Source organism: Podarcis vaucheri (assembly GCF_965113315.1).
Source record: "Podarcis vaucheri genome assembly, chromosome: 13".
Taxonomy (NCBI): domain Eukaryota; kingdom Metazoa; phylum Chordata; class Lepidosauria; order Squamata; family Lacertidae; genus Podarcis; species Podarcis vaucheri.
In genome coordinates this window covers 55,780,353-55,794,560 of record NC_138751.1, presented here as the reverse complement: position 1 = coordinate 55,794,560, position 14,208 = coordinate 55,780,353, and the positions used below count along the sequence as shown (strand labels likewise).

Here is a 14,208-nt window from a genome sequence, read left to right as displayed (position 1 = left end):
CCAGCCTCTTCCTCACACTCCCTCCCTCTCAGCTTTGGTTGACAAGCATCCAAGTTGGATTCCATCTCAATGCGTTTCATGTGCAACCAGTTTATAAACCTATTTGGTGTTAAGTTAATGAAGTTGTGGCTTTGGTTCACCCCAGACGGCTGTATTGCTCTACACAAAAGGAGAACGTTCAGGACTTCCAAGGAAAGGGAACTTTTTTTAAGTTCGCTTGTTTTAACTTGAATATGCCAGACAGTATTTTGCTGCATCTCTACTAATGGAAACTCTAAAAAAAAAAAATTACACATTTTGCAATATACACAGGATATCCCCGCCACTAAACATGTCCATGTCCTGCTCAAGATAAGCCCAATGAGTGGCCTTAGGAAGCTGTCGGTGGGATGCAATGATGCTGACCTCCCACTGAAATTAAAGGCCTTTCTCCCTTTCTCCTGGGATGCTCCTGACAAAGCACACAGCTGAGAGCCACTCATCAACACTGGGGAACCCAGCTGCAAGCCAGAGCACTGCTTCTTTAAGTACCGGCTTAAAGTGAAAGGGCAGGGCTTGGGCACTCACATTAGGAGTTGCTGGTTGTAATAAGATTAGAACACTATGAAGAACAAGGCGTGGACCAACTTGGCCACATCCACTGGTTAGAGAAAGAGTCCCTCCCTCCCTGCCAAAAAGAACACTTGTCTCCAACTGCCAGTTGCCCCCTGGAAATGCAGAATGGAAGTGAAGTGTGTTGTAGCCACATCCATCAGCCAGAGGACTAAGGACTGCTGAGAGAAAGAGTAAGTGGGGTTTACGGGGTGTGGATGGGTGCATAATTACCTATAGCTTGTAAGCCACATTGAGAAACATTGAGTTGTAAATCTCTAAACAAACAAACAAACCAGAACCTCCCAACACACAGCTCCTTCTCTTAGTTGCTACACTAGCTTTTAGTATGCACCTCACAGATCCACATTCTGTCATTAATGTAGTGAAAGTCCAGATGAGAGAGACTGCATTGTAAACAGCGGTTCAGTCTTATGCTCTGCAGCATCTGATTTGTTTACACAAATATGTTGCATTGAAATATGGGATCAGGGAATTAATTAGGCAAACTACAAGAGATCTCTAAACAAGCACAAGCAATTCAGTCCAGCAAAACTTTGACTCTGGGCTTTTAAACAGATGCACTGAGCACAGTAGAGTGCTCTAGTTTCATTCATCTGAACAGTCTCCAGTTAGTGACCTTTCAAAAGGACAAATCAATACTAAGCAGGTACTGCATCGGATGTTTCTTACTGCGTACTAAAGGTCAAATGAGATTTTCATGTATTTTACCAGTTACAACACTGTTTTGAGACAGACTTTGCTAACATTTCAGAGGAAAACCAGGGAAATTTCAATACAGAAGAGTCATCTCAAAACCAGCAATGACTTCTAGGAAAATAGGGCACCAACGTTAATCAATCTTTTTTGCTACTTAATATGTTTTGGCTCTGCTTCCAAGAATGCTTCCTAAAAAAAGTTCTGCTGAGTTTAGGGAGACTTAACTTTGAAGCAAAAGTATGTGGGAATGGGTAAAAGGGTTGTTCCAGTTGGCAACCAGAGGCAAGTTGGGATGAGAACTTTAAAGTAAAAACAAAAATTGTTTGGAAACGGTGCACTGACAGGAGTCAATGGATCAGCCTATTTCTGTTCCATCCATTTTGCACCTGTCCCATTTTCTACAGGTTTCATTTTTTAACGAAGCCATCCCAAAAAAACAAACCCACGTATGAACTGTATGTATACCCCCCCAAATGCATATTTCATAGACTCATAGAACTGTAGAATTGGAAGGTACCTAAGGGTCATCTAGTCCAATGTGGGGTTGAAACCCACAATCCTGAGATTAAGAGTCTCACCCTCTACCGCCTGAGCTGTTTGTTTGCTTTTCTCTTCATTTCCTTCTAATATATATATATATTTGTACGATTTTATATGGTTTTGAACCAAAACTGCATTGTAAAACTTAGAGAATGTGATTGTTACCTGCTTTCTAATCCATGTACAGGAACTGCAAATTAGGTCACTTTGCTTTAATCTGCAGACCAAGCAAAATTCTCTTCCATTCCTATTTACAGTACATGTCATTTCATGCCCCGTTTGGCCCTCAGTTTATACCAGAAAGGGAGGAGGAGATATAGGTGATCTAAGCAGAGGCTAAAAATCACACACATACATGAAACTGAGCTGTTTAAAATGAACATCATATCCACTCATTTCTATCGTAACAGTGATCCACTTTGGGTAAGCTTAATTTACCACTTTTACAATTTAATATATGTACATGCTGCCCCTCAGCAAAGTTTCCAGGGCAGGTTACAAAAAAAAATTAAAATTAAAATAAAGGTGTGGCCCACACCTGGAATACTGTGTCCAGTTCTGGATGTCACAATTTAAGAAGGATATTGTCAAGCTGGAATATGTGCAAAGGTGGCTGAAAAATGATCAGGGGTCTGGAAACCAAGCCTTATGAGGAACAGTTGAAGGAGCTGGGTATGTTTAGCCTGGAAAAGGGGAGACTGAGAGGAGATATGATGGCCGTCTTCAAATATCTGAAGGGCTGTCTCATGGAACAAGTTTGTTTTCTCCCACTCAGGAGGTTATGACACGAACCAATGGATTCAAGTTACAAGGAAGGAGATTCCAACTAAACATCAGAAAGAACTTTCTGACAGCAAGAGCTGTTAGATAGAGGAATGTACTCCCTCGTGAGGTTGTGGTCTGTACTTAATTGGAGGTTTTTAAGCAGAGATTAGATGGCCATCTGTCATGGATGCTCTAGCTGAGATTAGATGGCCATCTGTCATGGATGCTTTAGCTGAGGGCTGGAATAGATGACCCTTGGGGTATCTTCCAACTCTACAAATCTATGATACTATGAAATACAATAAATTACAACTTCTTAAAATACAGTAATAGACACACACTCACACACACACACACACACACACACACTTAATGATACTTTGAAACTTGGCATTTCTAGCAGTGAGGCAATACAATAAATGGCAACAAGAAGTGGTTATAGTGAAACTAAAGACCCAAGGCAAATGTGAAACATGTACAACATTGGGTTTATAAAATGAAGACCACTCTACCTGTATCGGACATGTTCAATTGTATCACTTGTCAATTTGCTGCTGATATTCTGGCTGTGAGGGTTCCCTAAGATGCAAGAAAGACGTTCATGACTCATAAACAAGACATTTCATCTTTTTGTCAAGCACCACCTTAAAAAACTCCTATAAATGTGATTAAATATAACATTCATTTTATATTTCACTGCTGTGCCTTGAAGCTCTTTACAACAGTTTTCCAAAGCAACTAGTTAACAAGCAAGCAGCTTCCTATAAAGAGATTTAGTGAAAATAATTACAATTCTAAAAGAAGTTTCTTTGCAACTGAAACCCACATCAGTTGAATACATGTGAAGGCCATTACTATAAAGCCACAGTTAGTGGATTATGGCAGTGCACAGAATTGATATCAATCAATCCCATAGATTTTTTGCCAGCTTTGCAAAGGCTACAAAAAATACTCCCCACTTTTGCTGGCAATGAATGGAACCATGCCAAGAGGTCGCAAATTTCAGCCCAGCTTTAAATTCTGGAAACTTTAACAATGCCAAAGAGAGGGAGCAAAGATTTACCCCCCCTGCTTGATTTCTCCTTACCGTAAACATTTTCATTGAGGTCATCAGTGAAGGCTTTTAGTAAACTCTGTGGGAAGAGGGCTGTGCCTGCGTGGTCAAGGTACGTAATTCCTACAATGAAACAGGCAAAAATGCATCACTCACTGAACTACCATGCTATAAAAGCTGGAAATCTGAAAATCAAGGAATTTTCAAAATATATTTTCAGTCAGTGCAGAATAAAATCACTTGAAACAAAGTTTTATTTATTTTTTAAGAAGCTCACTACTCTAGTCATCCAGGCAATACCACTCAGGTAATACCAGGAAGTGTAATGTGAGAGTTGTAATAAAGAGCTGCTTTCTATACCCAGAGGTAGCTTGGGTATTCTTAGGATCCACTCTATTCTCAAGACAGGTCAGAAGATTTCATAATAAAGTTGGCTTCTGCCCAAGCAGCGAAACCCAGAAAAATACTTCCAGGTTTGCCGCTTTCACAACCCGAAGATTATGTATCCAGAGAGGTACGCAACCCGAGGGACCACTGTACAATATGGCTTCCAATATCCATGTCATTGAGCAGCTTTGCTGATTACAGCCAGATTCAACACACCAGCCATTCTCTCAACTGACAAGTCATAGTTATTCCAAAAATATGGAAAACACAAAGACACATAGCTCTAAAACATGGTGTTCTTGTACTCTAAGGCAGTGTTTCCCAACCGGTGTTCCGCGGCACACAAGTGTGCCGTGAGATGTTGCCTGGTGTGCCGCGAGATGTTGCCTGGAGGGAGGCGGGCGAGGGCGTTTGCTTCCCGGAGGACTTGTGGGAAGCCACCCCTTCCCTGGGCGCCGCGCCGCCTCGCGACTCCGGAGTCAGTCCCGAGGGCTCTCGGAGGGACTCGCGAGCGACGGCGCGGCGGCTCCGGGGCACGCTCAGCCGGGCCGCCGCGCGCCCCCGCTGCAGCTGCCCAGCGTGGAGCGCGACGCGGAGCCGGCCGGGCTTGGAGGCGCCCAGGTAGGGCCGAGCCGGGCGGGGGCGGGGAGGTCTCGGTCTGCTGCGGGCGCAGGAGGGCGAGCGGGAGAGGGGGAGCCGTCGGGTCTCCTGGAAGGAAGCGAGGCGGCGGCTGAGGGGGATGCAGCCCCGTCCCCAGCAACAGGCGCTCCTCGAAGTGAGGCCACAAGTCGGGGCTCGGACAGGGCCTGGAAGCAGTGGCTCCGGCTCTTGGGAGCGGAGAAGGGGACTTCGAAAGCGGCCTGGAGGAGAAAAGCCCCGATGCAGCGAGAGCGGGGAGCGTGCTGCCTTGTCCAGGCCTCCTCGCTTTGTGCCGTCCGCTGCCGGGAGCAGGACACGGGGGCTCCTCGTTTGCATGCTTTCCCGGGTGATCGGTTAGGGTTAGGGTCCCTCAGTCCCTCGCTTTGCTGCCTCCTCCCCCCCCCCCACCCCCAAAGCTTGGAGGTTCCCCGGCAAGGGGGAGGGAAAAAAATTGAAAACTTTCACTTTCGTGCGTCCCTCCCGGCGTGACGCTGCGCACTGACGTCACGGGGCTGTAATGGTGGTGTGCCTCGAGATTTTTTTCATCAAACAAGTGTGCCTTTGCCCAAAAAAGGTTGGGAAACACTGCTCTAAGGAAACTAAGACCATGATTTGGGTTCTAAACTATAGATTGGCATTATAACTAAATTCAGCCTGTGTTAAAAGCACTTATTTCCAAAGATTTTGACATGGAGTTCTGCACATACTCAGATAGGGACCTGTCCCAACATCCAAAGCTGCAATGCATTCAATGACGAAAGCAAAACAGCTGGATGCAATGCTGTCATCCACATCACCCCGAGGGCCATGCAAACTACTGATCCTGAACGTAAGAGCAACAGTTGCATGGCACAATGTGGACTTTGACTGGCATGTAGGGTCATCCAGTTCACACCATAGTGATGTGGGAGGAATTTACCCACTTCAGGCTTAATTCAAAGTACAGAGCATTCATCCAGCAGCCTAGAGACCTGTGCTTTTTCTCTATACTGACGTGATTTCTACCACAGTAAATCATAAACTATTAAATTTGTGCTGATAACCAAGATCATGTTTCTGTCTCCTTTTAAACATCAGCTCAGGAATTCAATATATAGTCTAAGAGTCTCCAGTTCCTTGGCCTGAGGACAATAAGATTAACATACCACCACCCCAGGGCTGATATTGTACAAATGTTTAACTCTTCCCATTGCTGTCCCTTCAGTAGTACCAAGAAATTGCTAATGGGTTTTTAAATTTAATATTTAAGTCTACACTACCACCCTATCAAGGACGCGGGAGGCGCTGTGGGTTAAACCACAGAGTCTAGGACTTGCTGATCAGAAGGTCGACAGTTCGAATCCCCGTGATGGGGTGAGCTCTGATTGCTCGGTCCCTGCTCCTGCCAACCTAGCAGTTCGAAAGCACGCCAAAGTGCAAGTAGATAAATAGGTAGCGCTCCAGTGGGAAGTTTCCGTGCACTGTTATGGTTCGCCAGAAGCGGTTTAGTCATGCTGGCCACATGACGCCAGTTCCCTTGGCCAGTAAAGCGAGATGAGCACCGCAACCCCAGAGTCGGCCACGACTGGACCTAATGGTCAGAGGTCCCTTTACCTTTACCACCCTATCTACATATCTGAGTTTGTTTTAGTCATTCGGTTAGCATTCCCAAGCTCTGTGCCAGAAGACAACTGCTGAGCAGGGCTGGGCCATCCACGGGACAGGGTGAGGCAGCTGCCTCGGGTGGCAAAAGACCAATAAGCAGCGCCCCCCAGGGGCATCCCACCGCCAGCAGCAAGATCTCGCCAGAAGCTGCCATTGTTGCTGCCACTTTGTGGGCGCTGCCATGCAACCCAGGTAAAGGACCCTGCGATGGCATGGCAAAACAGGTCGTGATGCCCCTGCTGCTCAGTGTAATATGGGAAATAAATGATTAATGGCTTATGTACTCTCAAGACACCCTCTCAGAAAGGAGACTGCCTGGCCTTGGTGGGCACTTTAGGGCAGAGGAGGCCAGTGTGGCACCGTCAAATATTGTGGACTACAACTCCCATTACCCTTGACCATTTATCTATATCGGCTGGAGCAGATGGGAATTGTGGTGCAAAACATCTGGAGGGGACCGTTGGCTCCCCCCATTTTAGGATCACAGTAGTCACTAATGATGTTATTTATTTCTCAATGCACATGAAGCAGTCAGTAGAGAGATTGGCTGAGAATTCAGTCACTCGCACTGTAAACAGAACCACTTGCTCACAGGAGGCATGCCCAGACAGGTATTCATACAGGAACAAGTGGGGCAGAGGCTGTTCTTACTTTTGCACTTGAAAACATCTAGTTTTAGAGCGTGTAAAAGTGAACCACGCACACCAATTTGATCTGAACATATGTGTAGAAGTTAATTAGCAACACTTAAATTGAAAAGGTGAGTACAACTTGCTTAGATGGAAGTGGTTTGTTTTCGATTCTAACTGCATGTGAAGACTTGCATATTGAAACACAGTTCTGGCAATCTTCCTAAACTATAAAAGCAGGCTTGTTTAGGAAGTAATTTATAATATTTTCTTGCTAAGAAGACATAATAAGGTTTTATTTCAAACAGAAGAGTGTTGTTAACTACTCTGTCACCCAAAATGCCAAAATAAATGTCTCTGCTAGAATAGAATGGAGTCTATGATGACAAAAAAGCATGCTGGAAGTAATTTAGAACACTCAATTTAAGTGGAAGTTGGTTCATACAAGAAATTAAACTGTTCCCAAAGCACAAAAATCTGAGAGAATTTATAGCAACTGCATTCAAAATGTACAGATACACTCATGCTATGTTTGTGATGTTATAACATTTTGCATTTCAACACTCCACTTCACATTATTAGCTACCAATGATGGGGAAGGGGCAACCATTATGATGGTGTAAGGCCTAGGTTTTCATCCAGTGTGCCATAGAACCCTGAGGTGACTTGAATCAGAAAATGGATTGGACTGCCATTTCCCCAAGAGGCTACTCAAAACAAACTGTAACACATTTACTGAAAGATGTAGTAGTCATTAAAATTGTAAATGATAAAAATAAATGAGTAATCAGACACTTTTCTATAACCAAGCAAAGGAGAAAACTAGATGTTGTACAGTAAGTCTACTTTCATGATGTCACTGGTACAATTGCCATAGCCACCGTTAACAATGAGGTCACAGTTGCAGCCATCTTGCTCTAGACGCACACTTTAGAACTCCAATGGGCAGCAGCAATTCCTTGAGGATCAGTGGAAGCAGGTCTCTGCAAACAAGATGCCCTTGCGCCTGCTCCTGTCTCGCTGGCCACCACAGGCCCTTGGTCTGATCCAGAAGGGATTATTACTAGTAGCATTATAGAGATATTTATATCCCTCATTTTTTTCCTGACAGGGACTAAAGGCAGCTTACAGATAAAAACAAGAGTAGCTAAAAACATAGGGAACATAGCTGGAACTTAATAATAATAATAATAATAATAATAATAATAATAATAATAATAATTTATTTATTTATAGCCCACCCATCTGGGTGGGTTTCCCCAGCCACTCTGAGTGGCTCCCAACAGAATTGATGATAATGATAATAATAATGTGATAAACATCAGACATTAAAAGCTTCCCTAAACAGGGCTGCCTGTCCTTGTGATCAGATAGATGTTTATTTCCTTGACATCTGATGGGAGGGCGTTCCACAGGGCGGGCGCCATTGCTGATTCTGGTACCTCTCAGGTGGGCACCATTGCAATTGTAAGAGAACAAGGGAGGTGTTCATAGTGAGTTCTGGCACCTCTTTTTCTAGAAAAATAGCTTCTGTTCTAGCTACAGGCGTGAATAAGTTCTTCACAGTTTCACCTATTTGCATTCTCCTGCTGCAAGCTGCTGGGTCAATGTAGATTCAGCAGCTAATATTGTACTGCATCAACTAATTTATCAAGGGAGTCACTTTACTTGCTGACTCTTGATTAACAAAAGCATAAAAATGTGTTCCATCATATATATTTTAGTCTTCAGGATATCACAAGACTCTTATGTTCAATTCAATCAAACCTCAAAAAATGAAGGCAGGTGGTTTGGGAAGTATGAATGAAACACAAACTTGCACACTCCCTCTTCCCCCAGCCTACTCTTTGCTTCTCCTGCATTTCTGTCCAGAATTAATTACCGGTATACTGAGATGTCCCACTCAGAAAACTATGGCTGGTGATTCAGGGTTTGGAATGGTTTCTGATTCTGGTTTAGAAGGCAAGCATTAGCCATAGGGTGCCATTAACCATAGGGCGCCAACAAGGACATCACAATAAAGGATGGTTATAGGAAATAAAGGGTGAAGCTTTGCAGAAGAGGACAGAGCACTGCAAGTCCACACCTTTGGTTTAGGGCAGCGTTGGCCAACCTGTTGCCCTCCATATCCTGTGTAACATGACTGCTATTAGGCCCAACCAGTATAGCAAGGCTGGCCAGTCCTAAAGATTAGGGGGTGGGGGGCATGAGGTTGGCAAAGGCTAGTTTAGTGCATGTGGGTATCCATATATTGGATCACAACTCCCAACGTCCCAAGAACACGTAAGGACATAAGATGAGCCCTGCTGGATAAGGCCACTCTAGTCCAGGGGTAGGCAACCTAGGGCCCGGGGGCTGGATGCGGCCCAATCGCCTTCTCAATCCGGCCCACGGACGGTCCAGGAATCAGCGTGTTTTTACATGAGTAGAGTGTGTCCTTTTATTTAAAATGCATCTCTGGGTTATTTGTGGGGCACAGTAATGCATTCTTTTTTTCCTTTCAAAATATAGTCCGGCCCACCACATGGTCTGAGGGACAGTGGACCGGCCCACAGCTGAAAAAGGTTGCTGACCCCTGGTCTAGTTAGTCTAACACTCTTCCTACAGTGGCCGACCCACAAGCAGCCCTTGAGAACAACAGCATTCCTTCAACTCCTGCATTTCCAAGCAACTCATATTCAGTAGCATACTGCTTCCAGTACGAACGTTTAGGACCTTTTCATTTAGTGAAAAAGCAAGTAAGGGGAGGGCAACATGAAAGATGTATAAATGTATGCATGGTGTGTAAAAAGCGGATAAAGAAAATGTTTCCTCCTTTTAGGGCCATCCAACAAATCTGAATGTTGGAAGATTCCAGATAAATGAAAGGAAGTACATTCTTCACACAGCACATAGCTAAACTATGGAATATACAACCAAGAGTTAGGGATGGCCACTGACTGGGTGGCTTCAAAAGATTAGACAAATTCATGGAGTATGCGGTGATCAATGGCTATGTGCTACCTTGTTAAATCACCCACAACCATATTTCCTAGACACTCACACCCACAACCACCCGAGGAGTATCCTTGGCACAGGGAAATAATTACTCATCCCCAAGAAATGGGTTCCTTCTAAAAGATGGTCTTGCCTCTTCTTTTACTCATTTGATAAATGCAATTAAGGACATTGCCTAGCCAGAGTGCAAAACACAACAGAATGTCCTCCCTTTAAGGGAGAAGCTTTATGGGTAGATGACACCTTGAGGCATTAAATTTGTTTCTGAGCAGATCTAATAAATTAATGGCATAAAGCAGAGTTCTTACAATTGTAACATGGTGCAGACTTGTCAACTCAGAACATGCCTGAAGCACATCAGCCACATTTTATTTTAATGATAACCCAGCCTTCTTTGAATGATAATGCAGCTCATAAGATTTTATTCCTCAGCTTTAAGGGTGTGGGGAGTCATTATGAAATACTATTGAAACGCCCGCCATTATGAAGGCTGCTCTTGCGCCCAAGTCTTCCTTGCATGCCTCCCATCTGGTTGGCCATTGTGAGAAATAAGTTGCTAGACTTGACAGGGCATTAATTATGATTATGATTATTTTATTTATTAAATTTGTATACTGCCCTATACAGTGGTACCTCGGGTTACAGACGCTTCAGGTTACAGACTCTGCTAACCCAGAAATAGTACCTCGGGTTAAGAACTTTGCTTCAGGATGAGAACAGAAATGGCGCAGAGGCAGCAGTGGGAGGCCCCATTAGCTAAAGTGGTACCTCAGGTTTAGAACAGTTTCAGGTTAAGAACGGACTTACAGAACAAATTAAGTTCTTAACCACTGTACCCACAAGTATAGGCCTAAGTGTTCTTTGTGTGTTCTTAAAGGTGGCTTATATGTGGAGAGTGGTCCTGTATTCTGCAGAAGTTCTAGAGTCAGGTGCACTTTATGCACAGAGATGTAATGCAGACTATGCCTAGTACACAGGTGATTTTCATCCTCCTCATGCACTGCCACTCCAGACTCCTTTGGGAGGTGGCTTGGGAAATAAATAAATGGAATTATTTCCCGAACAAGCATGCATGCTACCTGATCATTATACTCTCTAGGATTTCAAACAGAACCATTCCAAGCCCTCTCAGAAGTCACAGGATGGAATCTGGGATCTTCTCACATGAGCTTCTGAATGCCCATAGCAGGCTATGCCCAATGAGTCAGGGAAGGGGTCTTCGCAGGTAGTTTGATACTACTAGCATAAAAACCCAAAATGAGTATTTATGGAAGCTATTGTTGCATTTATATCCCACTTTCCCCCTCTAAATAATAATAATATAATAATTTATTATTTATACCCCGCCCATCTGTGGGGTGGGTTTGGCTAAGAGACAGCAACTTTGCAAGGTCACCCGGTGAGCTTCCTGGCTGGGATTTCAAATCCTTCACAAAAATGAAGACTAAATGCTGCCGTTATTATGATATATTATGGCTGAAGACTGCAATACCTCAAGGACCGACCCATCTGAGGCCCTTCTTCATGCGCCCGCTCCGTAAGGTCTAGAGGAAAGCAACACAAAAGAGGGCCTTTTCTGTGGTGGCTCCGTTTGTGGAATGCTCTCCCAAGGGAGTCTTGCCTTATGATTTCATTACATATATTTGGCACCAGGTGAAAACATTTTTCTTTTCCCAGGCCGTTGGCTAATGAAACCATCTATGGCCTTTTAAACTTGGTGGGGGGTATTGTTTTATTTGTCATTATGGTATGTATTTTTGTGTTTTTATATTGCAAACTGCCCTGTGATCATCGGATGAAGAGCAGTATAGAAATTTAAGAAACAAATAAAATGTTAATGAGTGCCCATAACAAATGAATATGTTGCTCATCTTTTAACACTGAATTTTGATTTATGCAAAGCATGTGCATCTGAACAGAACATCTATAAAGCTTAAATCACTTCTGACCCCCATTCATCAGAAGTGCAATGCCTGGTCTTGCACTGAATGTAGCACTAGCAGACAAAGATCTGCTGAAGAAAGACCTACAGACTGCTTTGAACTCTTTTTCACGCTTTAAAGTTGACATTGAAGTACAGCAGGACTCTCATCACCTTTAAAAGTTATGTAGGACGCAGAAATTATACAGAGTAAATCTTTTCTAGTATGGAACTGCAGTTATGGAGAAAGCTTCACCTGTTGATATTCTGCCTGGTAGACATTATATTACATGTGTAATACAATATAATAGATTTGCATTATGCAGATTCTGGTTGTTTTTTGCTTAGGAGTGCAGCAGAGGGCCCAATCCATGTGCAACAAACTGGGCTCAGAAAGTCTTGCTGGTGCTCCTGGTTAGAAATAAATACTGATGGGGGGTACTTTATAATATACACTTTAGCATCTGGATTGCTTCTGTAAATGAACATTTTTGTGGGGTGTGGGAAGAGAGATTCTGCCAATTAGAGCTACCACTTAAAAGGTTTTTTAAAATATTGAGTGGTTTATCTATGCATTTAAATAAGCAAACAAACAAACAAACTCAAGTATGAGCTGGCTGTTTTTTCAAAAAGGCTATATAACATGTGAAAACCTGTAAAGGCAATTTTGGTTACAACATTACTAAAACAGTGACCAAAAAGAATCTTTCTAGGGCAGACACCAGACACCACGGAACCACGGACACAAATCTTCCAGTACAAATCTATAAAGGCAGCTTCCACCTCCACTGTTTCTTTACGCTGATTTTGCTTGTGTGCTTTAAACACCACTTTTGCTTAATGCTTAAGAGAGAAAACTCCCCGGCCGCTTGGATATTTGAGAGCAGGACAAATTACTTCCCCGCTGTCGCATCTGCTATGCCCTTGTTGTTGACTCCAAAGTAAGCCTGGGAGTGAGTCGCCCGGGTCTTGTTCCTTAGCTGGATCGCAGCGGGACAAACTTCCCCGGGTCCCCGCGAGGCGCCCCTTCCTCTCCGGCAACTGGGGCGCCCAAAGTACCCGAGGGAAAAGGAGACGGAGCGAAGCAGCACCTGAGCACCCAAGCAGCCCCCGGGGGTCCGGCGCGGAGCGACCAGATTGCAACCCCCCCCCCCCCGCCTGCCAGTCGGGAGCCGGCGGAGAAAGTTGTCCGCCTGCAGCTGCGCCCGGGACAGTCTCCCCGCAACCCTCGACGGAAAGGGCGGCTTGCGGAGAGCGCGGCGCGGCCCGGGGCGCAGCGGGACTCGGCTTACCTGCCAGGCGGGCGAGCTCCCTCCGGCGCAGCCCCTCGGGGCTCTCCCCGCCGTAGCCGTAGGCAGCTCCCCGCGGGAGCCCCCTTTGGAAGGCGCCGAAGGACAGCGCCTCGGCCCAGCGCTCCAGGGCCATGGCGGGCGGGCGCGCCGAGAGAGGCGGCGGGGGGAAGTTCCGCCAACGCCAGACGCGGCCCGGCCCGCCCCGCCCAGGAAGGGCGCTCGGCCCCCGGGGCGGCCCTGGCTCCTCCCGCGCCAGAGACGGGTCCCGGGAGAGCGGGGCGGGGGAAGGGGGACCGAAAACGGGGGGGGCAGCGTGGAACTCGGGAGGAGCTGCAAGTGCATATGGCAGTCCCTCTGAAGTTTCTTTGTTCACGGGTGTGCACTTTAAGGTCAGCTCATTGTGGCTTTTTGAACGCTGCCATCTTTTAAAAAAATAAAACTGTAGTTCTCCATATTTGATTGATTGATTGATTGATTGATTGATTGATTGAATTTATATACCGTCCTATATCCACAGGTGAATTCTGGTGTTGGAGGAGACTCTTGAGATTCCCATGGACTGCAAGAAGATCAAACGTATCCATTCTGAAGGAAATCAGCTCTGAGTGCTCACTGGAAGGACAGATCGTGAAGCTGAGGCTCCAAGACTTTGGCCACCTCATGAGAAGAGAGGACTCCCTGGAAAAGACCCTGATGTTGGGAAAGATGGAGGGCACAAGGAGAAGGGGACGACGGAGGACGAGATGGTGGGACAGTTTTCTGGAAGAGACCAGCATGAGTTTGACCAAACTGCGGGAGGCAGTGAAAGACAGAAGTGCCTGGCGTGCTCTGGTCCAGGGGGTCACGAAGAGTCGGACACGACTAAACGACTAAACAACAACAATATCCACAGGTCTCGGGGCGGTTCACAGAATAAAATATAAAACCACAAAATGCATAAAATAAAAGCAGCTACAACCCAATAACCCCCCCTCCCAAAAAACCCCCACCACATTTTAAAAGGGCATAGGATGTCAATCCAATCAACCA

General features: G+C 45.2%; 1 protein-coding gene across 1 annotated transcript in view; it reads right to left on the bottom strand.

Moving 5' to 3' along the window:
• The window catches only part of MOCOS (molybdenum cofactor sulfurase), a 102,203-nt gene extending 88,843 nt beyond the window's left edge, over window positions 1–13,360 (bottom strand). The window contains exons 1-3 of the mRNA XM_082194796.1: window positions 13,180–13,360; window positions 3,704–3,793; window positions 3,129–3,195 (exon numbers count right to left, since the gene is read on the bottom strand). Of these exons, the coding sequence (XP_082050922.1) occupies window positions 3,129–3,195; window positions 3,704–3,793; window positions 13,180–13,312 (290 nt within the window). The 5' untranslated portion in view covers window positions 13,313–13,360. The remainder of the gene's footprint in view (window positions 1–3,128; window positions 3,196–3,703; window positions 3,794–13,179) is intronic.
• Window positions 13,361–14,208: the final 848 nt, after the last annotated feature.